Genomic DNA, 25,954 nt, shown 5'->3' with positions numbered 1-25,954 from the left:
ACTGTAAAGATGCATCCCTGTGTCCAATGGACAAAGGGATTACAGTATCCATTGTATTGCTTTTGGACGTATTGTATAAAAAGCCTGTTGCTGCCTGGCTGGTCAGAAGACTCTTAACGCTATCTACCTGATTAGCGGAGGACTGGACCAGGAAGCGCATGCGAATATTCTCACGTATGTACATTAACTATAGCCATTTACTCTGTTGTATTGTAGTGTATAAATTGTATTGTTAACCCCCTTTCAGATATATTACTCTGTGGTGTCGGAACCCAGTGATTAACTACAAATCGGTGTTGTGTCCTCTTTTCCCTGCTAGGGTTTAAAGTGTATTACATTGACTAACTGCATAAGGTTTTTAAAGTGTATTAATTGTGTACGCGCTGCATGTACTTTGTACCCCCAGCGCGGCGTTTGTACGCAGAGTCCGTACACGGTACGGGACTCATTACGCAAATAGTGTAAAAGGTATATAGAGTGAATATTAAGCTTAGCGGCCGTAGCGGCTCCATGGTAAAAGTGTGTTTAAAGGTATAGCTTTATGGTTTAAGATAATATCGACATTAACAATTGGGGGCATCGTCCGGTTTTTCCACATACCCGCAGCCTAGCAGATTAAAGCAGACTTTATCTATCAGCAAAGGGCGGACAGGTATCCTACGTGAACCTTTTCCTAGCCGTAGGATACACTGGCAAACCCTATTTTATTGCCGATTAGACGACGTCTGCTCTGCATGGTTTGTAGGGATGCTGGTGGGACCCGTAAAGTAAATACGCAAAGCTATTTTAAAAGTCTGTGAATTTCTGTTTGGCGCCAAATGCGCACACAACACAAGCGTACACCTGTACTTTGTATACCTGCTCACATTGTTGCCATAAGTACTGATTATAAGATTCATTTAGACCTGTGCAGAGAAAATTGTTGCTATTTAGTTAAAACATAGACTAAATATTAAGGAAGTAAATGTAAAACACAAATACAGTCTGGCCTACTTAAACAGGTTTATACAGAAAGAAACAGTGTTGTGTTAAGTAAACGATTATAGGTAATATCGCTTACATTTATAGAAGTGTGGGATTTGTACTATTGCGGACGTACGGTTTTTGTACACGTGTCTCGGACAAAGTATGGGACCGTGTACGCAACGTAAAGACATACACACGGTCGAGTATTTACGCAATATGCGTAAGGGTACGACCGCTAAGTACAAATTACACAATAATATACTTTAGTTTAAAGGCGGGACAGTAGCCACGCGACAATAGCACAAATTGCTTGGTTTCCAAGATTTAGTTTAAACAAAACCTTTTTTACTGTATTACCTCTGGTACTAAGGCTGTTTATCTGAATGAAAGATAATTTTCTGTACAGAAAAACCAAAGTGTATTTGAGTGAACGAACGTGAAGTGAGCAAACATAATAAAGGTTTTGTGGACCCAGGGAATTCGGGATCCCGTCGGGTGGTACATCAAGTGAGTGGAGACTTGGTAGCGTGAGGCAGCTGACTCACGTTAATATAGATTGAAGTACAAAGGAGCAAGGTAGCAGAGTACCGCTGCCCAGGAGGTCAGCGAGGTTTAGAGTACCGCAGCCCAGGGGGTTAGCGAAGGTTTACCCATTTAGATTTTGTTGATACGCTCCGGCTGAGGTTTCGCAGCCTGAAAAATCGATTCCAGTGGTCGTACGGCGGATAAGTAACAAGTACCTATACGCTGTGCGATTGGACCGCGCGTTCGTGGGTGCAATATTTAGCGCAACGTGATACCCTTTTTACGAGCTCTGCGTAAAATCACGGTATCATTAGCGCTAAATATAGCATACGCAAGCGTGATTTGTGTATAATAAAGGTTTAGGGAGTTTTCGCTGGTCTCTCTCAGGAAATCTCCAACAAGTTATAATTTACTGGAAAGGGTAAATTATTCCCAGATACTTCCAGTAAATAGAGGTTACACAGGGCCCTAGGTTGGGTACATTGCCTTCGCTATCGACAGTGTATGGTAGTACTGGCCAACGTGGGCGGTGAGCGGGTGAAGAGCGCTCAGAGAACTTTCACCGTTGCCTTATATTGAGTATTTTGGTTATTTTTTTGGGATTAGCCGAAAGGACAATACCTGCAAAATATGGGGGCCAGTTGCTCAAGTAAGGGACGTTCAACCAGGGTTCAGGTTGACATACCGCGTCCCAAAGGGTCAGCGAGGTTCATAATGTGTGAGAAGTATGGACCACACACAGAAGTTTCGTGCAATGAATGGAAACGTATGACTGCAGAAGATAGGGAACCATTCCCTAAGGTAGGCAGTTATGAACCAGAGGTATTGCAGAATTTAAGGATTAGGATATGTCTGATAAAATCCCGAAAGCAAAGGGTCAGACACACAAACTGTTTAAACTTATGGCAGCAAGAGGGCGATATGCTAAGAGAATTAGCTCACGCAGCAGGTTCCAAACCTAGCAGGAAAATGATGGCAACCGCACCACCACCACTGTATATTGTAGGGGAGAAAGTGGCTACAGACAATGGCATATTGGTATCCGATAAGAGTATACAGGTTGAGTATCCCATATCCAAATATTCCGAAATACGGAATATTCCGAAATACGGACTTTTTTGAGTGAGAGTGAGATAGTAAAACCTTTGTTTTCTGATGGCTCAATGTACACAAACTTTGTTTAATACACAAAGGTATTAATAATATTGTATTAAATGACCTTCAGGCTGTGTATATGAAACATAAATGAATTGTGTGAATGTAGACACACTTTGTTTAATGCACAAAGTTATAAAAAATATTGGCTAAAATTACTTTCAGGCTGTGTGTATAAGGTGTATATGTAACATAAATGCATTCTGTGCTTAGATTTAGGTCCCATCACCATGATATCTCATTATGGTATCTAATTATTCCAAAATACGGAAAAATCCGATATCCAAAACACCTCTGGTCCCAAGCATTTTGGATAAGGGATACTCAACCTGTAGTTGATAAATGTACTAACGCTAACCCTTGCAAGTTGTATCCCATTTTAAATTTTCCCCAGAACTGCGAGCAAGAAGATGAGCTCAGCACGATATCGGCACTCTCTCTAGCAGCCACCATACAGAAGACTCAGGTGGGCACGGCCCAACCAGTAAGATCAGTAGTAAGGCCACCTAGCGGAGGGATAAGTGAGGTCGTGTCCACAGGTAAGTACGGTACCATACATTATGCAGAGACAATAGCACCTCAGATTGTGGAGTCAACTCAGAATGATGTAATTGAACTAAATCCTGTAAGGGTGATCGCAGTCCCCAATGGGAAGACTGACGCTCAGGGAATCACTCCCATCAGGAACATTGCTATGCATTGTCCTTGGTCCCGGACAGAATTGAGGACAATTATGTTTGAATTTCCCGATCCCAGAAAGGATCTAGTCGCATGCCAGAGGTTTATTAAAGAATTAGGTAACGCCACCGAACCCACAAACAAAGATTGGCGAACAATGCTACGATATTGACAATATTGACCCTGCGAAATTCATTACTGATTGTAAATTAGTCACAGAAGTACCTCTCACTGATGAGTACACTCAGGAGAATGTACGACAAATCAATCTGCAATTAGGAGAATATTTCCACCGAGCACTGCAGGAAATGGCTAGATACACTGGGATCGAGGACATTAAGGACAATGTACATCACAGGGAGGTAGCTGTGTCAGTATTAATGGACGGGTTAAAAGAGACATTAAGAACAAGGGTACAAACCACTCTACCTAACTGGAGAGGTATCTTGGTGGCTGCATTAAGAGAGTCCGCTATCGAGCACGATCGGAACGTCATTAAGCACAGGGAGTCTCAGGGGGATAAGCTGATGACAGTAAGTATAAATGCTCTTACAACAAAACCGCATCAGCCAAAACCCCAGACCCCTGATGGTAAGTCACGTGTAATAGTATGCTATAACTGTCAGAAGGAAGGACATTTTGATCGGAATTGTAGGTATAAAGACACACATAAGGTATACCGACCCCCTAGACCAGGATATGAACCACACTATAATACACATAATTGGGATCAGGGACCGCATAGGAGAAGTTATGAGCCACATGCAGGGGAAACAAGGAGGTATCCACCTAGGAGGGACTGGCAGGCCTCCATAAATTCTCAGTTACCCCCTAACATATTGTAGCTGCCAGTGCGCTGCGGGAGGGTCACAATATACAATAGGGGTTGGGCCACACCTGTAGTCTGCAGCCAGTGAAGTTGATTGCTAGCCTTGGTAGTGAACCTGAGGTCACAGTTGATGTAGCTGGTAGATCATTACCTTTTCTTGTAGATACAGGGGCGGCCAGGTCAGTGTTAAATTCGACGGTAGGTATGAAAACCACGGGTAAAACAATTTCGGCAATGGGAGTAACAGGAGTAGTGCAACACTACCCTTTGAGTAGACCTGCAGAGATTACGATAGGGCCTTTGCAGACCAAGCATTCCTTTTTGCTAGCTGCATCAGCTCCAACTAATCTACTTGGGAGATATTTGTTGTGTAAAATGAGGTGTGTCATATATTGTACTCCTGAGGGTGTCTTCTTGGATATACCCGAGAATCACGTTCAGGAAGTGCAGGATATGTTAGACACCCCACAAAGGCTAATGTCACACTCTGCTGTTATAGACAGGTGTCCATCAAAGGTAGAGGAAATGATCTCACAAATACCGGGATCCCTCTGGACCAAAGATGGACAAGACACTGGATTGATGGCGAATGTAGCTCCAGTAGTAGTGCAAGTAAAAGATGGTAGGATAGCTCCAAGAATCCCTCAGTATCCTCTGAAGCCAGAGGTGGAATTAGGAGTGTACCCAGTCATAGAGCGCTTGCTACAACAGGGCATCCTAGTCAGGACATCCAGCACTGCCAATAGTCCCATCTTCCCTGTGAAAAAGAGTGGGGGGAGGGGTTACAGGCTAGTGCAGGATCTAAGGGGGATAAACAAGATAGTTGAGAGCCAATTCCCCGTAGTGCCAAATCCAGCTTTTATCCTCATGCAAATTCCCCCTACTGCAAAATTTTTCACTGTCATTGACCTCTGTTCTGCTTTCTTTTCTGTCCCTCTGCACCCTGACAGCCAATACCTGTTTGCATTCACATACAGGGGAGTACAGTACACCTGGACTCGCCTACCCCAAGGTTTCATTGACAGCCCAAGTATTTTCTCCCAGGCTGTCAGGATTCTGTAACTTTGTCTATTCCCGCAGGGGGCACTAGTGGGTCAGTGTAGGAGTGATAGAGGAAACGGGGAGACTGACGAAAAGTTCCGCGCATGTGCGCTTGATATTTATCACACAGGGATAATGGATGACAGGAACAATGAATAATAACTTAATCCGATAAATGAATATTTCAAAAGTCACTGGTAACAAATGATCAATGAAGATGAACTTGTAACTTGATATAAATGATAAGGCAATAATGAAATCAGATGCAGCAAACGAAACTCCGATATATAACAAATAGCAATCAAAGCACACAGTCTCTGTAGAAGCACACGTCTTTAAGCCAAGCAAGGCCCTAGCAGGAGACAGTTCTAACACAGCAAGTTGTTAAGTGCTGAATGCAATGCACAATGCTAGATGCTGGTAATCAGGTGCACAGGCTGAGTAATGGAAGAACACCTAAAGAAAGTCTCTTACTGCAAGTTGTTGTGGCAAACTGTGGCTGGAGTTCATAGCAAACTGAAGACTGAAGAATCACAACAAGGAAACCACTGGAAACAGGAATACAGGAACCAGAAGAACTTGTACACCGAATGTGACTCGTAGGAAAGCTGGAATGGATGCTGGTACTTGTAGTTCCACAGGAACACTAGAACAGGGAAACAACTTGGAAATGCCAGAAATAGGAGATCGCTGGAAACAGGGGATTGCAGACTGGAACTGGAAACGGAACTGGAATGGAACTGCTGGAACCTGCAGTTCCACAGGTCCAATACACTGGGGAATCTCTGCAGACAAGAGGACTGAAGACAGGAGACGCCTGTTCAAAGGATGTGACGCGTTGTCCAAGGCGATGAGACTGAGCCAGGAACTGGAGTTTATACCCCTAGGTCTGTGATGATTGGATGTTGCATCTCTGTGAGAACACACCCCGCTGGATTGGGTGTTCAGATCAGCTGTGAGTTAGCTGAAGCACTGTGTACTCCAGGCTGCAGTAGACTGAAAACTGGAACTGAACTGAACTGCTGGAACCTGATGCGATGGAGAATGCAGATTCCTGACACAGGCTTTGCATGACTGTTTACAATCCTTTCAACCTGAAAGCGGATCAGTATTAATACAGTATGTAGATGACTTGCTGCTGTGTTCTGATTCACTCGAATCGTCCTTGAAAGACACGAAACAGCTTCTGTTTCACCTTTCTAATACGGGACACAAGGTTTCAAAGGATAAGTTGCAGTTGTGCCAGACCAGGGTAAAATGTGTGGGACATTGCTTGACACAAGGACTTAGACACCTCACCGCTGATAGAATACAGGCGATTCGCGACATGACTCTGCCACAAACCCATCACCAGATCCGCACTTTTCTTGGAATGTGTGGGTACTGCCGAAACTGTATCCCAGGATTCTCCATACTGGCTTTACCTTTGCAAGAGATGGTCTCATCAAACAAACCAGATCGGATTTCACACACAGATGAGTCCGAACTAGCATTTGAGAGACTCAAACAGTGCCTATCACAGGCACCTGCATTAGGCATGCCAGATTACGGGAAACCCTTTGAATTGTACGGTACGGAAAGTGCTGGGTGTGCGGCAGGTGTCCTAACCCGGAGACATGGTGATGCCAGCAGGCCGGTAGCTTACTACAGTGCACAGTTGGACACCGTAGCGCGGTCACTCCCAACATGCTTGCGAAGTGTTGCAGCTATAGCCTTGCTAGTAAGTAAAAGCAAAGACGTAGTGTTAGGACACAACCTGACAATCCATACACCTCATGCAGTGTCAGCCTTACTGAACTCCGCCCAAACCAGACATGTCTCATCGGCACGGTTTACAAAGTAGGAATTAGCACTAATGGCCCCTGTAAACATCACCATAAAGAGATGCAGCGCACTAAATCCTGCAACTTATCTGCCGGGTGTGCCTGGACAGGCACAAAGGGTGGAGGATGAGAATGATGGTGAAGGAGGATTTAGTGAAGACACTGACACATATGATTGTATGGAATACCTGAACCAGACTTTCAGTGCAAGAACCGACATTAGTGACAACCCACTGGAAGGCGTAGATTTTACTTTTTACACTGACGGTAGTTGCCACAGACAGACGGACTTGGGAGACCTGTGTACTGGATACGCAGTCGTAGATGACAGAGGTATCATAGAAGCTGAGCCCCTGGGCCCACCGCACTCAGCACAAGTCGCTGAGCTGGTCGCCTTAACCAGAGCGTGTGAATTGGCCAAGGGTAAGTCAGCCAATATATACACAGATTCTAGGTATGCCTTTGGAGTAGTGCATGATTTCGGGGCCCTATGGCGCCTCAGAAATTTCATGACGGCAGCTGGCACACCTGTAGCGCATGCATCCCACATAAAAAGGCTTCTAACAGCGATACAAGAACCAGACAGAGTGGCTGTTATCAAGTGCAAAGCACACACTTACAACCAAGATCCAATCTCACTTGGTAACAGCCGGGCAGACGAAGCTGCTAAATCAGCAGCCAGCACCCCCATACAAACAGATATCACATCACTGATGACATTCAACACAATCAACACACAAAAATTAATAGAAATGCAAAATTTGTGTTCTACACAGGAAAAGGCGGTCTGGAGGTCAAAAGGGTATGGCCAGGAGTCCTCAGGACTCTGGACAGGTGGACAGGGTAAGCCAGTGGCCCCCAGAGCATATCTTCCAAGCTTAGCTGAGGCGGCACACGGTCTGACTCATCTGGGTAAAGAGGGTATGTGTAAGCTGGTGAGAGCCTACTGGTGTGTGCCAGGATTCTCTTCTCATGCGGGTAAGAGAGCAATGACATGTCTTATTTGCTTGAGAAAGAATATTGTAATAAGTCAATACCAACAGAACCATCCCATATCCCTCCGACAGATGGCCCTTTTCAGGTAATACAAATTTACTTCATACAGTTACCACACTGTAGGAATTTAAAATATGCATTAGTCTGTATTGATGTGTTTTCCAATTGGGTAGAAGCGTTCCCTGCTGCCACAAATACTGCTACGTTCACTGCAAAGAAAATTGTGCAGGAATTTGTGTGTAGATATGGTATTCCCAGGATAATTGAAAGCGATAGGGGTACCCATTTTACAGGTGAAGTCTTTCAAGTTATGTGCAAACTGATGGGAATTAATAGCAAGCTGCATGCTCCGTACCGCCCACAGGCGAGTGCGAAGGTGGAGAGAGTGAATAGCACTATTAAGAACAAGCTGAGCAAAGTGATGGCTGAAACTGGATTGTTGTGGCCAGAAGCTTTGCCACTAGTATTGTACAGCATCAGAACCACTCCCAGGTCCGCACTTAACCTATCACCCTTTGAGATTCTTTTTGGCCGACAACCCCATGTAATGATAGACCCCCAGGATGATTTGAAATGCAATAACGAAGTGACTGTAAAATATCTGGTTAAGACGAGCCAGCAGCTGAGGAATCAAAATAGAAATCTAAAGCTGGTGATTCCTGACCTGCCAAACAGTAATTGTCATGACATTGAACCTGGGGATTATGTAATGATTCAAAATTTTCTACGCTCAGGTTGCCTCATTGACAGGAGGGTAGGACCGTACCAAGTCTTACTAACCAGCACAACAGCATTAAAGGTTGCCGAAAGAGAGACTTGGGTCCACTCGTCCCACTGTAAGAAGGTCGCTGACCCAGAGAGAACCCGTGACAAAGAGCAGAGTATAGAGAACATCGTATCACTGGAGTGTCTGTTCCGGGAAGGCTGAGAGGCAGGACTGTTGAGACGGCACCTGAGCAAAGAGAGCAACAAGACCAGAGACGGTTGTCGCACCAGTTTTCTTTTTTTTTATTATTTTCTCCATCTTCCACTACCCTCCTTCTCTCCTTCCTTTCCTCCCCCTTCTTGTTCCCTTTCTCTCCCCTTAACAAGATGGACTTACCCCAAGAGACTGTGTTCCGGGTTTTCCTGTTAATCCTTTTGTTGACCAGAACAGTCTGTTTCGGTGAGGGTCCCAGAGAGGTCGATGAAGGATCTGGAATGGGTTCTGATGGCGAGGATGGATTTGAAGAATTCCAAGAGCAACACATCACTCGAGCAAAGGCGAGTATCAGAAAGTGATCTGGTAGTCAGGGAGCTCGGAGGCACTGTGAAGGGTTATTGGCTGAGGAAAATTGCATTTGTAGGAATTGTGAGAACATAGTTGAGGATGGGTGCATCCAGAGATGTCAGTCCAGCCTTAATATCAACATGGACCGTCATCCATTGAGTGATTACCACTCACTAGTGGGCAAGGTCTTAAACCAGACAGAATGCTGGGTGTGCTCACAAGTACCTCAAGGTCAGAGCAAGTCAGGATTAGTACCATACCCTTTAGCAATAGATGAGGTACTCGAATTATGGGGTGGGAGACCGGTGGACAAGAAATTCAATATTTCTAGGCCCCCTAGTTTGAAGCTCCACCAGTATCATGTAGATAGATCCTTATTATGCTTCAATATTTCCAATTTCCGAAAACCAGGAAATTGGGAGGTGACAAGGAATAATCAAACCATGGCCTTTTCGCACAGAGCTGATAAGATACCCATAGACTCTGAACTTGTACGCCAAATAGCCAACAGTGGAAGGTATTTTCGGTATAGGTATACTCAAGGAAGCAAGACCATGTGGGTTGGAGACGTATCACCAGGGTACTGTGCTCATATCATCCAGCCTGATACCTGTACTGAGCAGATGGGAGAACTAGGGATTGGGTTTTTCACTTGGAAAGTTTGTAATATGGTAATGTCATATTCTGTCCCATATGTTCTCCCCGATGATGCCTATTTCTATGTGGGAGGAAGGCGTATAAGGGGCTTGCCCCGAACTCAGAGGGATTGTGTGATGTTGGAAGAGTGTTGCCAGAGGTCATGACCATAACCCATGATAAGATGAAAGATGTTCACTGCAGTGCACAGGCTCCTTATACTCATACTCATTATGAACACATCGTCAAGAGACACCTCATAGATAGGACAGAGCACGTAGCCTCTGATTTGATCCACAAATCCACCGGGATTCAATTCCTTCTCACATTAAACATCACCCGTACTGCCAGAGGAATTATAAATTATAGGTATATCCATGCGCTAGCGAACTTGATAGATAATATCACTGAGATGTATGACGACACCTTTAGGTATACGAGTAGGGAGTTGCAAGCTTACAAGACAGAACTGATCCAGCACAGGGTGGTCCTCAATTATATCACAGCCGTGACGGGTGGGTACTGTGTCACTTTGGCAACTCAATATGGTGTGAAGTGCTGCACTGACGACCCCACAGAGATTATCGATCAAAAGATGGATGATATATTGCAGTTGAAGTGGGAGTTCCGGAGGAGGCACAATCTTACCCTGACCGCTGTGGGTAATGAGCTGACCGGCTGGGTCTCAAGGTTGAACCCACGAAATTGGTTCTCGGGATTAGGAGAGTGGGCTCAAAATGTTATTATGAGTGTAGGGAAGTTTCTCTTTTGTATCCTGGGAGTCGTCATAATTATTGGCTTGATATTTAGGTGTGTTCGAATCCTAACGTGGCGCAAGCACGGCACAAATTTGATGAGTTTAAGGAGCGGGGGCATTGTTACAGCAGCAGATTTAGTTTACGACCCATCCATAGAGACAGTGTTATGATAAGGATTGCAAATGAATTCCATGGCCTGTTTCTTTCACCCGTTTTTCCTTTGTCTCCCCCTTTGACCAGATACACCAATCCGGAAAAGACATCGACCATACCCAAGAATGATTACGAAAATGTTTTGTGAATGTATTTTAGATATGTGTCTTATCTTCATCTCTACAACCTTCAGTTAGTGACACACATAGTCGACAGGTGATATCCACATATACTAGCACTCACATATGTTCCACCTCCATGTATCATCAACTAAATGTGCACCCCATTTGTTGGAACAAAAATCCGAAAAGAGCTTGATAGTGTTTGTTGGCCCACTTACAGACCTTTAATACGGGATAAGAAGGATTTAATGTATACTTCGCAATACCTCAAAGCTTATCTAGAACATATACGGCACGAGGATACATGCCCCTCAGACATGGATTCATACATACATGGTTTTTACTATCCCACTAGGTCATACATTTTCCACCTTCATCTCTCCTCCTACCATCCAATCGTCTGTAGTTATTGTATTGATATTTTTCTGTTTAGAGTTTAGATAGTGGCAGTTATTGTTGACTGCCAAAGGGTGGACTGTCAAAGTCGAAAAATATTACAGAACACGCAGCACGTATAAAATACACACACATGCCCACTGCGCGTGCACTTGCTCCGAAGTGCGTACACATATCCGCAATTTGCGTATGGTCGCTCCCGCGGTCTTGCCCGTGGTATGGGTATTTACGGTGGAGTTTGTGAACGCATGGAGGGCTATCAAAACATTACATATTTAATCCAAATAGTGCACATTGTACACATAGTCCCCCTGCACCACATCAGCAAGTATCAACAGTTTAAATGATTCCAGAACGAAGGGATTCACCTTTGCATGATAGGAGGGGACAGACAAGGGTGATAAGGTGGTGTCTGGTATCCAGCTGTAGGGTATTTTAAGAGTAACATTCCGGTGGTGGTTTGCGGAAGATCGCATGTTCCTGTGGATAGTTATGTGCAGAAGCAGACTATAGATATAATCTGTATTTACTGTATATTATGTATGCGGCGGGAATCCAGAGGAAACCACCCACAAGAGCAGTTGAGAAAGACATCGGCCACCTTTTCAAATCAACCTAGGACCTCACCTGTACTGTAAAGATGCATCCCTGTGTCCAATGGACAAAGGGATTACAGTATCCATTGTATTGCTTTTGGACGTATTGTATAAAAAGCCTGTTGCTGCCTGGCCGGTCAGAAGACTCTTAACGCTATCTACCTGATTAGCGGAGGACTGGACCAGGAAGCGCATGCGAATATTCTCACGTATGTACATTGACTGTAGCCATTTACTCTGTTGTATTGTATTGTATAAATTGTATTGTTAACCCCCTTTCAGATATATCAGTCTGTGGTGTCGGAACCCAGTGATTAACTACAAATCGGTGTTGTGTCCTCTTTTCCCTGCTAGGGTAAAAAGGTATATAGAGTGAATATTAAGTTTAGCGGCCGTAGCGGCTCCATGGTAAAAGTGTGTTTAAAGGTATAGCTTTATGGTTTAAGATAATATCGACATTATCAATGTGATTATCAGGTGATGTGTGTATATAGGGGGACCCCATACCTGCTCTCCCCTGTACAATACATGACAGTCTCCTCTTACCCAGTGATGTGGGATGCCGGTGATTCTCCATTATCACGTCCTTGTACAGACCTCTGTGTTTCTCTATATACTCCCCCTCCTGCATGAAGACATAGACAGTGACATCCTGACACCTTACAGGAACCTGACACACACAATGATACAGTTATCACCCAGACACATCCCCTGGTGTTACTGTATAATGCCCCATTCTCAGCAGTCACCTCTCCAGTCATCACCCAGACACGTCCCCTGGTGTTACTGTATAATGTCCCATTCCCAGCAGTCACCTCTCCAGTCATCACCCAGACACGTCCCCTGGTGTTACTGTATAATGCCCCATTCCCAGCAGTCACCTCTCCAGTCAGCAGCTGAATGATCTTGTTGGTGAGTTCCAGGATCTTCTGGTCATCGTGTCTCTCATGTATCAATGTATCAATGAGTGAGGTGGAGGCACTGTGATGGGGCTCTGGGTCCTGTTCAGTCCTCCTGACACACTGGGATAGCTGGTGGGTGTCTCACACTCATCGGATGTCTTCTTCACTACCGTGTAATCCTGTGTATAGGGGGACACATGAAATATCATTGTATAAACTTCCATATCTCCTCACCTCCCCAGTCATGTCCCTGTATTATAACTATAGATATAAGGGATGTCACTGTGACGCTCCCTGATCCCCTCACCTCCCCAGTCATGTTCCTGTATTATTACTAAAGATATAAGTGATGTCACTGTGACGCTCCCAGATCCCCTCACCACCCCAGTCAGCAGGTAGATGATATCCAGGGTAAGTTTGAGTATCTTCTCAGTCATGTGAATCCTATCCTTGTCCATTCTCAGTGATTCCGTAATTTACACAGGAGACATCTCAACCTCAAGTGACTTTCAGTAACAAGGATATGACTCCTCAGGTGTCAAGGAATAAGTATATTTATTAGAAGCTATTACATAAGTTAGTTATGTAGTGCACACATATTAGCACTTTACAATGGGATATTTAGTCAGTGACAGCTATCCGTGCCCAAGCGGAGCTTACAATCTATATTTCCTACCATACGGACACACCCACAGGCACACTTGGGGCTTTTTTGAAAGAAACCAACTAACCTAAAATGATATTTTTGGAGTGTGGGAGAAAACCAGAACACCTGGGAGAAACCAATGCAAACACAGGGAGAACGTAAAATCTGCACAGACATTTGGGGTAAATGGTATAGACTGCAATCTGTAGGCATCTGTCGGATCTCAGTGAGTCTGCCCTACTTTTTAAAGCAGCATTCATTCAATTAGCTAAACAAGGTTGGTTTTGCAATTTAAATGATTGCTACTTTAAAATATTAGGAACCCGCAGATGCGTATTACATTCACCCCTTGTTTGAGAACTGAATTCATGACCCAAGCGCTGTTAGGTAATGATGCTGTCCACTATGCTACCACATAGCCCAAATAAACATAATAGTACACACTGAGTGACCAAAAAGTCCCCCTCATACCAAAGCCACTGAGTCTTGGTCAGTGTTTCTTAGAAGTCCCTCTGACCCAGCTAAATAGGGCTACTCAGTAGTATGTGCCTCTCAAGGCCTTAAGTCTAAGAACACAGAACAGAACTAGAAATTAGTATTTCATTTCAAGAATAACTTCAGATCTTCGTTTCAAAATAGGATTACAAAGAGTATAGGATTATTTTAAAAGCACACACAGATTACAGACAATTTCAGAGAAAGAAAAAATATATAAAACAAACCCAGAGTCCTAACATCATGTAGGTTGAGAACTCTCGTCATGAAGGAGTCACGTTAGAAGCGGTTAATACATAACCAGTCACTCAGGACTCTCCTTAGGTGATGCACACTGGATTCAGCTAAACAGGCAGCTTTATCTGCAGTCCTGCTCCTTGGCCCCTACCCTTGTGGATTTGTAACCCTTTCAAAACCAGAACTGACTGTTTGTGCCTAGGTTTCTGAAGGCCCTTTGTGTGCTCATAAGCCCTGAATTTTCCCAGTCAAACAAGCCGGGGCCACTTAATTATCTTGTTTTATTCTGTTTGAAGGATAAGGGCTGTAACTTGTGCATACACAATACTGGGATGATTTATGGCTCAGCCATGAAATAAATTCCCTGGCCACATGTCTTCTTTCAGCACCTCGATTGGTACTGTCTTCCTGAACAATTATACAGTCCCTCTTGCCAGGTATAGTAAACAACATCTCTTTTACAATCCAAATGTCCTCTCACTCAGTTCAATTACGTGGAGTTAACTGCAGAATGACCCTTTGGCATACAGTTTTACAAATGACATTTTCCACACAGAATATACATTGATACAACATGCAATATGAATACCACCATATTTTGGGATCAGATAATGATGGATCCTGACAGAGGGGTGCAGTCAGGGAGGGTTACACCAACACTCCCAGGTGCACCCCTCTATTAGTGACTTGGTAACTATGGTTGGCTTGAGCATTCCTGGATGAGAGTATTGTTAGTCCCCTCTCTAGATGTTGCCCACAGTATTCCAGTTTTGAGGTCAAAGTGATTGATGACTTGTTATTGTGAAACCCTTGTATGCACACACATTGTGGAACCCTTGTATGCACATGCCCTCCCACCAGGCAATTACAGATACATGTCTCCTGGACAGAAATTGAAGGGTGTTACTCAGCTCTGAGAGAGTTTACTTTACCACTCCTAGAGGTTCCTTCTCACTATCATTCCACCCACCAAGCAGTAGGCAGGAGACTTGCTTCCACCACCAGACTCCTACAGCGGTACCTGGAACGACTTCTCCCATGCTCCTACCACCGGCACCTGGAACTGCTTACATCTGGGTATGTGTGGACATGCTGCTGCAATACTTCATGGGTAGTGCTGCCTAATTCCCACTGGTCATAAACTATGGACCAGTCTCCACTGGTAGCTGACAAAGGGTATCAGATTGGAGACACTGGGCTCAATACAGAACTGCCAGGGAATGGAATAGCGTTTTGAGCTATTCTGGTGGTCACAGGATACAGCAAATGAAGATTTCTTACAGCAAGTATATTTTTATTGCTCCCTAGATGTTACAGAAATCAGTCCTCTCTGAGAGTAAAGGTGGGTACACACTAGTAGACATATCTGCAAATCAATTGATCTCATATATCTATGGACGGATCGGGCAGTGTGTTGAGCATACACACTGCCCGATCCGTCAGGGACTGACGTCATGAACTGGGCAGGTGTGTACACACGCCTGCCCAGTTCAGCTGACAATCCCCGCCAGCCGCCGCAGCATGTACACACACAGCGACGCGCCAATATATCGGTAGATATATTGGCCGTCGGCTGTGCTGCGGGGCCGACGCAATACGTCTGTGAACGACGGAGTTCACAGACGTATCGGCCGTACACACTGGCCGACGGACCCGCGATATATCGGCCGTTCAAGAGAACGGCCGATATATCGGCCAGTGTGTACGGGTCTCTAGAGGATATCTATACACGCAGGGCTCGGAGGCCATTTTATAGCAAGAGGACACAACAGGCTACAGCCCTGCCTCCAACCTCTAGGGCAACTATCTCTATATAAATAAATACAGCTTACATTTCAAACGGAGGCCATCCATGGTGGCAACTTCACACAACTCTTGGTTATCTTCTCAGTCCAGGAAGATCCTTGCCATGGGTAGTGCTAACTTCAGTCCATCAGCCACAGTATCTTTGCCAGTGCGATCCTGCAAAACTGCAGCAGGATCAATAAGGTGAGGGCTCACTATAGTGATTGAGGCCCCAGAGTCTCTTGGGCCTTCTCTGTGTAGGGGCATCACTTGGCCCAGGTGCCGGTGCCCCCTTATATTTTATACTGGCCCCTTGGCCATGCAGGGGACTATAGAGTCTGCTTGCCACATGCCACTGTACAACTGAAGGGGAATAAGCCTCTGTGCTTCTATCGACGGGCTATGCAAGCAAGCCAAGCTCCAGCACTTGGATTTCAGGCACAGGTCTAGGGTGCTTGGGGTGTGGGACAGTTAATCCTCAAATGGACAATTTTCCCACAGCTGTTGTACTTATTGACCAGTTGGGGATCTGGTGATCTCTGATTACTTGCGGGGACAGGATGGAGAGTTTTCTGGCCAAAAGCACTTGAATTGGTAGATGATTGTTTTGGGGATGATGAGCTGGTTGTACAGTCCTTTTGGATTGGCTGATGTTTGGGCATTTGTGCCCTTTTGGCTGAATTGCCACATATTTGTCAGCTAGCTGGGCCACCATCTTCAAGTTGGGTGGCTCCCGGTCTAGCACACCTGCAATAGAACTATTTTTGGCACTTCAGGTCAATCAGTACATTCCATGTGGTGGCACCAGGTCCGATCACCCACTTCACCACCATCTTACACAGCTGGGAGGTGTGCACAGGGAGTCTGGTAGGGCTTTTGGGCAAGTCCTGGAACTTAATACTGTAGGACTCAGGAATGAAAAAAATATCATTGTAGGTGGGTCCTTTCAACATCATCAAAATCTCCACAGTCCTCAGTAGCCACTCCTCTATAGGCCTTCAGTGCCTCTCCAAGCAGAGTGGGCACTAGGGGACGGATGTATTGGAATGCGAGACAACTGGAGAACAGAGACTCCGGCCAAACTAATATGTTTTTTTAAAGCAGCAAATGTTTACAAGGCAAAACCAACCTGGACACTACTATAGTAACACTGGAAACTACGCTACCTGTGTAATAGTGTAATACCCTGAAGTTATTAAAAAATGGGGATACCCTTGTTTTATTTTTACATTGTGGAACTACAAAGCCCAGGATAGAACATGCGCTGCACTGTTCTGTTAGCTGACAGCCCAGGAGTTAGATATTTGGCGCCACTGCCTTCTATAATTAGTTCCCCTTCCTCAGCAACACAAAACCCGGGAAACTGGGCCCCTCACTGATAGGCCCCCCCAGGTTGCAGGGCAGAAATATCCTTGGGTGGGTTGTTGCTGAGGCTCAGGAGCCAGTAGAGACCCAGGAGAGGGGAGGTCTGCCAGGAGAGGACCCTTAAAAGAAGCCCCACAGCGCGGGAAGAGGAGCTCAGAGGAATGGGACTGAGCCTACCTGGGGATATGTAGTGCCTCGCAGAAAACAGTGCTGCCCAGATGCTGCAGTGTGGAGCCACTTACTAGGATCCAGAAGTGTGGATGTGCCAGCTGGAGAACCAAGCTGCCCAGCCGCAGGTGAAATTGTGATGCCTGCCAGTGTGTGAGGGCAGAGAAGAGCCGAGGGGAGAACCAGCGACCGCAGCACCAGTGCCAGGAGAAAGCCGAGAACCCTGCCTTGGGAGAAGAGCAGGCTGTGTCAGTGCCAGCAGGGACAGAGCGCAGAGAAGTGCCGCCGCTGGCTAAAAGACTGGAGCGCTGAACCGGAGAGACCGCAGCCCGTTCAGTGCAACAGCGATGACCTCCGTCCCCTGGATCCCAAGGAGCGGCAGCTGGTGAGAACGCAGGCATCGCGGAGGACGACCCTGAAAAGAAGACCCCAGCTGGAGAACACGGCGCTGAGGACCCCTGCGGCTGGAGAGGTCAACGGAGACGGACGGGGCAGAGAGGAGGATCCCGGATGAAAGGACGGCGCGGCTGCAGTGATGAAAGAGCCTGAAGTGCAGAGGATGGCGCAGACCAGCGGTGGGGAGAAGACCGGGACCGGAGCAGAAGAGGACTCCTGTGTCACCGGCTGCTTCAAGGGCGCATCTCCGGTGCCTTGCATCTCAGGTGGCGCCGAAGATGAGGAGCAGTTCCGAGGTGGCAGAAGCGCCGCAGCCTCAAGGGTGAGATCACTCCATTCCCTTCCGCTGTGGGACTCTGCCCTGTTCATGCCCTTCCGCTGCAAGACTCTGCCATAGGGGGTTAATATTAAAAGGGGGTAGGCTCCCCTCATCACAGTGCCCCCCGTAACCCTTCTGCTGCCAAACTCTGCACTTGGCCATCATTGGGGAAATGGGGTAGGCTCCCCTTTGCCCCCAGTGTCCGCAAGTTATGTTTTTAATAAAGGGGTAGTCTCCCCATATTTCATGGTGCCCGCAGCACTAGTTTAAAGGAGGTGGTGAGCTCCCCTCACCTTAGTGCCCTGCATATGTATAGAAAGGGGGTAGGCTCCCCTCACTACAGTGCCCCATATAGTTGCTCTAGGAGTAGGGGTCCCTCAATTTAGGAGCCCCATCAGCATTTTAATTTGGGAAAAGCTGTACTGGGTCAATCCCCTTGTGGGGTGAAGAGAGGGAGGAGGTTTGGTTTTGGATCCCTGTCCCCAGGGACTGATGCATTAATTGCTGTGCAATGTAAACGTGCTGTGTTCAATGATTAATGTGTTGCTGAAAAATGGACGCAATGTTGTGTTCTTGTTAGGCTGGAAAGTTAGTGCTCGCAGTTCACTCATGTGGTTATGACCCCGAAGTGTGAAAGGTGTTAGTGTAAAGGTGGTGAAATATATTCACTGCTTCTTTCAGTGTAAATGGTAGTCCTATGTGAATGCTGCAGGTGGAAAAGTATTGTAAGAATTGATGTTAATGCATTTATCTGCTATTAAGGAATGCTGGTACTTCTGGTTCATTTATGCAAGCTCCGCCCAGCAGTGTAAGAGCTAATGTTAATGCATTTATCTGCTATTAAGGAACGCTGGTACTGATTCCTACGTGAAAGGCGGGATTTAATTGACTGTTATGCAAGCTCCGCCCAGCAGGGTTATTCAAGCCATTATACCTGCTTAAGTGTCCACGCTGGTTATACGAGACGGTGCTTTATAGAGACGCCAGCTTGCTCACCTGTTCCCGCAATATATTTGCTTAGTGTCTACACTGGTTATACGAGACGGTGCTTTATAGAGACCCCAGCTTGCTCACCTGTTCCCGCAATATACCTGCTTTAGTGTCAACGCTGGTTATACGAGATGGTGCTTTATAGAGACGCCAGCTTGCTCACCTGTTCCGGCAATATACTTGCTTTAGTGTCAACGCTGGTTATACGAGACAGTGCTTTATAGAGACGCCAGCTTGCTCACCTGTTCCCGCAATATATTTGCTTAGTGTCAACGCTGGTTATACGAGACAGTGCTTTATAGAGACGCCAGCTTGCTCACCTGTTCCCGCTATATATTTGCTTAGTGTCAATGCTGGTTATACGAGACGGTGCTTTATATAGACGCCAGCTTGCTCACCTGTTCCCACAATATACCTGCTTTAGTGTCAATGCTGGTTATACGAGACGGTGCTTTATAGAGATGCCAGCTTGCTCACCTGTTCCCGCAATATACCTGCTTTAGTGTTAACGCTGTTTATGCGAGACTGTGCTTTATAGAGACGCCAGCTTGCTCACCTGTTCCCGCTATATATTTACTTAGTGTCAATGCTGGATATACGAGACGGTGCTTTATAGAGAAGCCAGCTTGCTCACCTGTTCCCGCTATATATTTACTTAGTGTCAATGCTGGATATACGAGATGGTGCTTTATAGAGACCCCAGCTTGCTCACCTGTTCCCGCAATATACCTGCTTTAGTGTCAACGCTGGTTATACGGGACTGTGCTTTATAGAGACGCCAGCTTGCTCACCTGTTCCCGCAATATACCTGCTTTAGTGTCAACGTGGTTATACGAGACGGTGCTTTATAGAGACGCCAGCTTGCTCACACGCTCCTGTAATTTACCTGCTATTATTGAGGATGTTGGTTATTATTTACTCTGCTATTCTCTCACTGCCATTTAATAACAAAATGGAGTTGGATCCTGTACGATTTGTGTCGTCATTGTGTCTGAGGGGTAAAGCAGGTCTGCCGCTCTGATCACCCAAACCCGATTTATATTAGCACCCCTTAATTAAAGTTTCCAGCACCGGATTTGTGGGTGTTACATTAGTAACATAGGAGTCTGCACCACCTGTATTATACCTGTAGTAACAGCAGATACTGCGCCACCTGTATTATAATAACAGTGGAGTCAGTGCCACATGTATTTTACTGAAAGCGATGTATGCGCCACCTAAATTATAGTAACAGGACATTAGAGTGTAAGACACCTGAATTACAGTAACAGCTGGGTCTGCGCCACTTGTACTACAGTAACAACTGGGTCTGCACCACCTGTACTACAGTAACAACTGGGTCTGCACCGCCTGTACTACAGTAACAACTGGGTCTGCACCACCTGTACTACAGTAACAACTGAGTCTGCACCACCTGTACTACAGTAACAACTGGGTCTGCACCACCTGTACTACAGTAACAACTGGGTCTGCACCACCTGTACTACAGTAAGAACTGGGTCTGCACCACCTGTACTACAGTAACAACTGGGTCTGCACCACCTGTATTACAGTAACAACTGGGTCTGCACCACCTGTATTACAGTAACAACTGGGTCTGCACCGCCTGAATTACAGTAACAACTGGGTTTGCACCGCTTGTATTACAGTAACAAATGGGTCTGCTCTGCACCACCTGTACTCAGTAACAACTGGGTCTGCATCACCTGTATTAGAGTAACAACTGGGTCTGCACCGCCTGTATTACAGTAACAACTGGGTTTGCACCACCTGTATTACAGTAACAACTGGGTCTGCACCACTGTACTACAGTAACAACTGAGTCTGCACCACCTGTACTACAGTAACAACTGGGTCTGCACCACCTGTACTACAGTAACAACTGGGTCTGCACCACCTGTACTACAGTAACAACTGGGTCTGCACCACCTGTACTACAGTAACAAGTGGGTCTGTACCACCTGTACTACAGTAACAACTGGGTCTGCACCACCTGAATTTCAGTAACAACTGGGTCTGCACCACCTGTATTACAGTAACAACTGGGTCTGCACCACCTGTATTACAGTAACAACTGGGTCTGCACCGCCTGTATTACAGTAACAACTAGGTCTGCACCACCTGTATTACAGTAACAGCGGGGTCTGCACCACCTGTATTACGGTAACAGCTGAAACTGCACTGCCTGTATTACAGTAACAACTGGGTCTGCACCGCCTGTATTACAGTAACAACTGGGTCTGCACCACCTGTGTTACAGTAACAACTGGGTCTGCACCACCTGTATTACAGTATCAACTGGGTCTGCACTGCCTGTATTACAGTAACAACTGGGTCTGCACCACCTGTGTTACAGTAACAACTGGGTCTGCACCACCTGTATTACAGTAACAATTGGGTCTGCACCGCCTGAATAACAGTATCAACTGGGTCTGCACCACCTGTGTTACAGTAACAACTGGGTCTGCACCACCTGTGTTACTGTAACAACTGGGTCTGCACCAACTGAATTACAGTAACTGGGTCTGCACCACCTGTATTACAGTAACAACTGGGTCTGCACCACCTGTATTACAGTAACAACTGGGTCTGCGCCACCTGAATTAAGTAACAACTGGGTCTGCACCACCTGTATTACGGTAACAGCTGGGTCTGCACCACCTGTATTACGGTAACAGCTGGGTCTGTACCACCTGTATTACAGTAACAACTGGGTCTGCACCGCCTGTATTACAGTATCAACTGGGTCTGCACTGCCTGTATTACAGTAACAACTGGGTCTGCACCACCTGTGTTACAGTAACAACTGGGTCTGCACCACCTGTATTACAGTATCAACTGGGTCTGCACTGCCTGTATTACAGTAACAACTGGGTCTGCACCACCTGTGTTACAGTAACAACTGGGTCTGCACCACCTGTATTACAGTAACAATTGGGTCTGCACCGCCTGAATAACAGTATCAACTGGGTCTGCACCACCTGTGTTACAGTAACAACTGGGTCTGCACCACCTGTGTTACTGTAACAACTGGGTCTGCACCAACTGAATTACAGCAACTGGGTCTGCACCACCTGTATTACAGTAACAACTGGGTCTGCACCACCTGTATTACAGTAACAACTGGGTCTGCACCACCTGTATTACAGTAACAACTGGGTCTGCGCCGCCTGAATTAAAGTAACAACTGGGTCTGCACCACCTGTATTACGGTAACAGCTGGGTCTGCACCACCTGTATTACGGTAACAGCTGGGTCTGCACCACCTGTATTACAGTAACAACTGGGTCTGCACCACCTGTATTACAGTAACAACTGGGTCTGCACCACCTGTGTTACAGTAACAACTGGGTGTGCACCACCTGTGTTACAGTAACAACTGGGGCTGTGCCGCCTGAGTTACAGTAACAACTGGGTCTGCACCACCTGTATTACAGTAACAACTGGGTCTGCACCACCTGTGTTACAGTAACAACTGGGTCTGCACCACCTGAATAACAGTATCAACTGGGTCTGCACCACCTGTGTTACAGTAACAACTGGGTCTGCACCAACTGAATTACAGTAACTGGGTCTGCACCACCTGTATTACAGTAACAACTGGGTCTGCACCACCTGTATTACAGTAACAACTGGGTCTGCACCACCTGTGTTACAGTAACAACTGGGTCTGCACCACCTGTATTACAGTAACAACTGGGTCTGCACCACCTGTATTACAGAAACAACTGGGTCTGCACCACCTGTATTACAGAAACAACTGGGTCTGCACCGCCTGTATTACAGTAACAACTGGGTCTGCACCACCTGTATTACAGTAACAACTGGGTCTGCACCACCTGTATTACTGTAAATGGGTCTGCAACGCCTGTATTACAGTAACAACTGGGTCTGCACCACCTGTGTTACAGTAACAACTGGGTCTGCACCACCTGTATTACAGTATCAACTGGGTCTGCACCACCTGTGTTACAGTAACAACTGGGTCTGCACGACCTGTGTTACAGTAACAACTGGGTCTGCACCACCTGTGTTACAGTAACAACTGGGTCTGCACTGCCTGAATTACAGTAACAACTGGGTCTGCACCACCTGTATTACAGTAACAACTGGGTCTGCGCGACCTGTATTACGGTAACAGCTGGGTCTGCACAACCTGTATTAAAGTAACAACTGGGTCTGCACCACCTGTGTTACAGTAACAACTGGGTCTGCACCACCTGTGTTACAGTAACAACTGGGTCTGCACCACCTGTGTTACTGTAACAACTGGGTCTGCACCAACTGAATTACAGTAACTGGGTCTGCACCACCTGTATTACAGTAACAACTGGGTCTGCACCACCTGTATTACAGTAACAACTGGGTCTGCACCACCTGTATTACAGTAACAACTGGGTCTGCGCCGCCTGAATTACAGTAACAACTGGGTCTGCACCACCTGTATTACGGTAACAGCTGGGTCTGCACCACCTGTATTACGGTAACAGCTGGGTCTGCACCACCTGTATTACAGTAACAACTGGGTCTGCACCACCTGTATTACAGTAACAACTGGGTCTGCACCACCTGTGTTACAGTAACAACTGGGTCTGCACCACCTGTATTACAGTAACAACTGGGGCTGCGCCGCCTGAGTTACAGTAGCAACTGGGTCTGCACCACCTGTATTACAGTAACAACTGGGTCTGCACCACCTGTGTTACAGTAACAACTGGGTCTGCACCACCTGAATAACAGTATCAACTGGGTCTGCACCACCTGTATTACAGTAACAACTGGGTCTGCACCACCTGTGTTACAGTAACAACTGGGTCTGCACCAACTGAATTACAGTAACAACTGGGTCTGCACCACCTGTATTACAGTAACAACTGGGTCTGCACCACCTGTATTACAGTAACAACTGGGTCTGCACCACCTGTATTACAGTAACAACTGGGTCTGCACCACCTGTATTACAGTAACAACTGGGTCTGCACCACCTGTACTACAGTAACAACTGGGTCTGCACCGCCTGTATTACAGTAACAACTGGGTCTGCACCACCTGTATTACAGTAACAACTGGGTCTGCACCACCTGTATTACTGTAAATGGGTCTGCAACGCATGTATTACAGTAACAACTGGGTCTGCACCACCTGTGTTACAGTAACAACTGGGTCTGCACCACCTGTATTACAGTATCAACTGGGTCTGCACCACCTGTGTTACAGTAACAACTGGGTCTGCACGACCTGTGTTACTGTAACACAGGTGGTGCAGACCCAGTTGTTACTGTAACACAGGTCGTGCAGACCCAGTTGTTACTGTAACACAGGTGGTGCAGACCCAGTTGATACTGTAATACAGGTGGTGCAGACCCAGTTGTTACTGTAACACAGGTGGTGCAGACCCAGTTGTTACTGTAATACATGCGTTGCAGACCCATTTACAGTAATACAGGTGGTGCAGACCCAGTTGTTACTGTAATACAGGTGGTGCAGACCCAGTTGTTACTGTAATACAGGCGGTGCAGACCCAGTTGTTACTGTAGTACAGGTGGTGCAGACCCAGTTGTTACTGTAATACAGGTGGTGCAGACCCAGTTGTTACTGTAATACAGGTGGTGCAGACCCAGTTGTTACTGTAATACAGGTGGTGCAGACACAGTTGTTACTGTAATACAGGTGGTGCAGACCCAGTTGTTACAGTAACAACTGGGTCTGCACCAACTGAATTACAGTAACACAGGTGGTGCAGACCCAGTTGTTACTGTAATACAGGTGGTGCAGACCCAGTTGATACTGTTATTCAGGTGGTGCAGACCCAGTTGTTACTGTAACACAGGTGGTGCAGACCCAGTTGTTACTGTAATACAGGTGGTGCAGACCCAGTTGCTACTTTAATACAGGTGGTGCAGACCCAGTTGTTACTGTAATACAGGTGGTGCAGACCCATTTGTTACTGTAATACAGGTGGTGCAGACCCAGTTACTGTAATTCAGTTGGTGCAGACCCAGTTGTTACTGTAATACAGGTGGTGCAGACCCAGTCGTTACTGTAATACAGGTGGTGCAGACCCAGTTACTGTAATTCAGTTGGTGCAGACCCAGTTGTTACTGTAGCACAGGTGGTGCAGACCCAGTTGTTACTGTAACACAGGTGGTGCAGACCCAGTTGTTACTGTAACACAGGTGGTGCAGACCCAGTTGTTACTGTAACACAGGTGGTGCAGACCCAGTTGTTACTTTAATACAGGTGGTGCAGACCCAGTTGTTACTGTAATACAGGTGGTGCAGACCCAGTTACTGTAATTCAGTTGGTGCAGACCCAGTTGTTACTGTAATACAGGTGGTGCAGACCCAGCTGTTACCGTAATACAGGTGGCGCAGACCCAGTTGTTACTGTAATACAGGTGGTGCAGACCCAGTTGTTACTGTAATTCAGGCGGTGCAGACCCAGTTGTTACTGTAACACAGGTGGTGCAGACCCAGTTGTTACTGTAACAACTGGGTCTGCACCGCCTGAATTACAGTAACAACTGGGTCTGCACCACCTGTATTACAGTAACAACTGGGTCTGCGCCACCTGTATTACGGTAACAGCTGGGTCTGCACCACCTGTATTACAGTAACAACTGGGTCTGCACCAACTGAATTACAGTAACTGGGTCTGCACCACCTGTATTACAGTAACTGGGTCTGCACCACCTGTATTAAAGTAAC

General features: G+C 46.2%; 2 protein-coding genes across 2 annotated transcripts in view; one reads left to right on the top strand and one right to left on the bottom strand.

Moving 5' to 3' along the window:
* The window catches only part of LOC135057095 (zinc finger protein 84-like), a 150,308-nt gene that overhangs the window by 110,346 nt on the left and 14,008 nt on the right, over window positions 1–25,954 (bottom strand). The window contains exons 2-3 of the mRNA XM_063962995.1: window positions 12,826–13,025; window positions 12,491–12,569 (exon numbers count right to left, since the gene is read on the bottom strand). Coding sequence (XP_063819065.1) covers window positions 12,491–12,521 — 31 coding nt within the window. The 5' untranslated portion in view covers window positions 12,522–12,569; window positions 12,826–13,025. The remainder of the gene's footprint in view (window positions 1–12,490; window positions 12,570–12,825; window positions 13,026–25,954) is intronic.
* LOC135057094 (zinc finger protein 250-like) overlaps window positions 18,102–25,954 on the top strand; it is a 78,493-nt gene continuing 70,640 nt past the window's right edge. The window contains exon 1 of the mRNA XM_063962994.1: window positions 18,102–18,260. Coding sequence (XP_063819064.1) covers window positions 18,102–18,260 — 159 coding nt within the window. The remainder of the gene's footprint in view (window positions 18,261–25,954) is intronic.

The sequence above is a fragment of the Pseudophryne corroboree genome, chromosome 3 (genome assembly GCF_028390025.1).
Source record: "Pseudophryne corroboree isolate aPseCor3 chromosome 3, aPseCor3.hap2, whole genome shotgun sequence".
Taxonomy (NCBI): Eukaryota; Metazoa; Chordata; class Amphibia; order Anura; family Myobatrachidae; genus Pseudophryne; species Pseudophryne corroboree.
The sequence above is the reverse complement of the archived record's forward strand: the minus strand, read 5'-3'. Positions and strand labels throughout refer to the sequence as shown.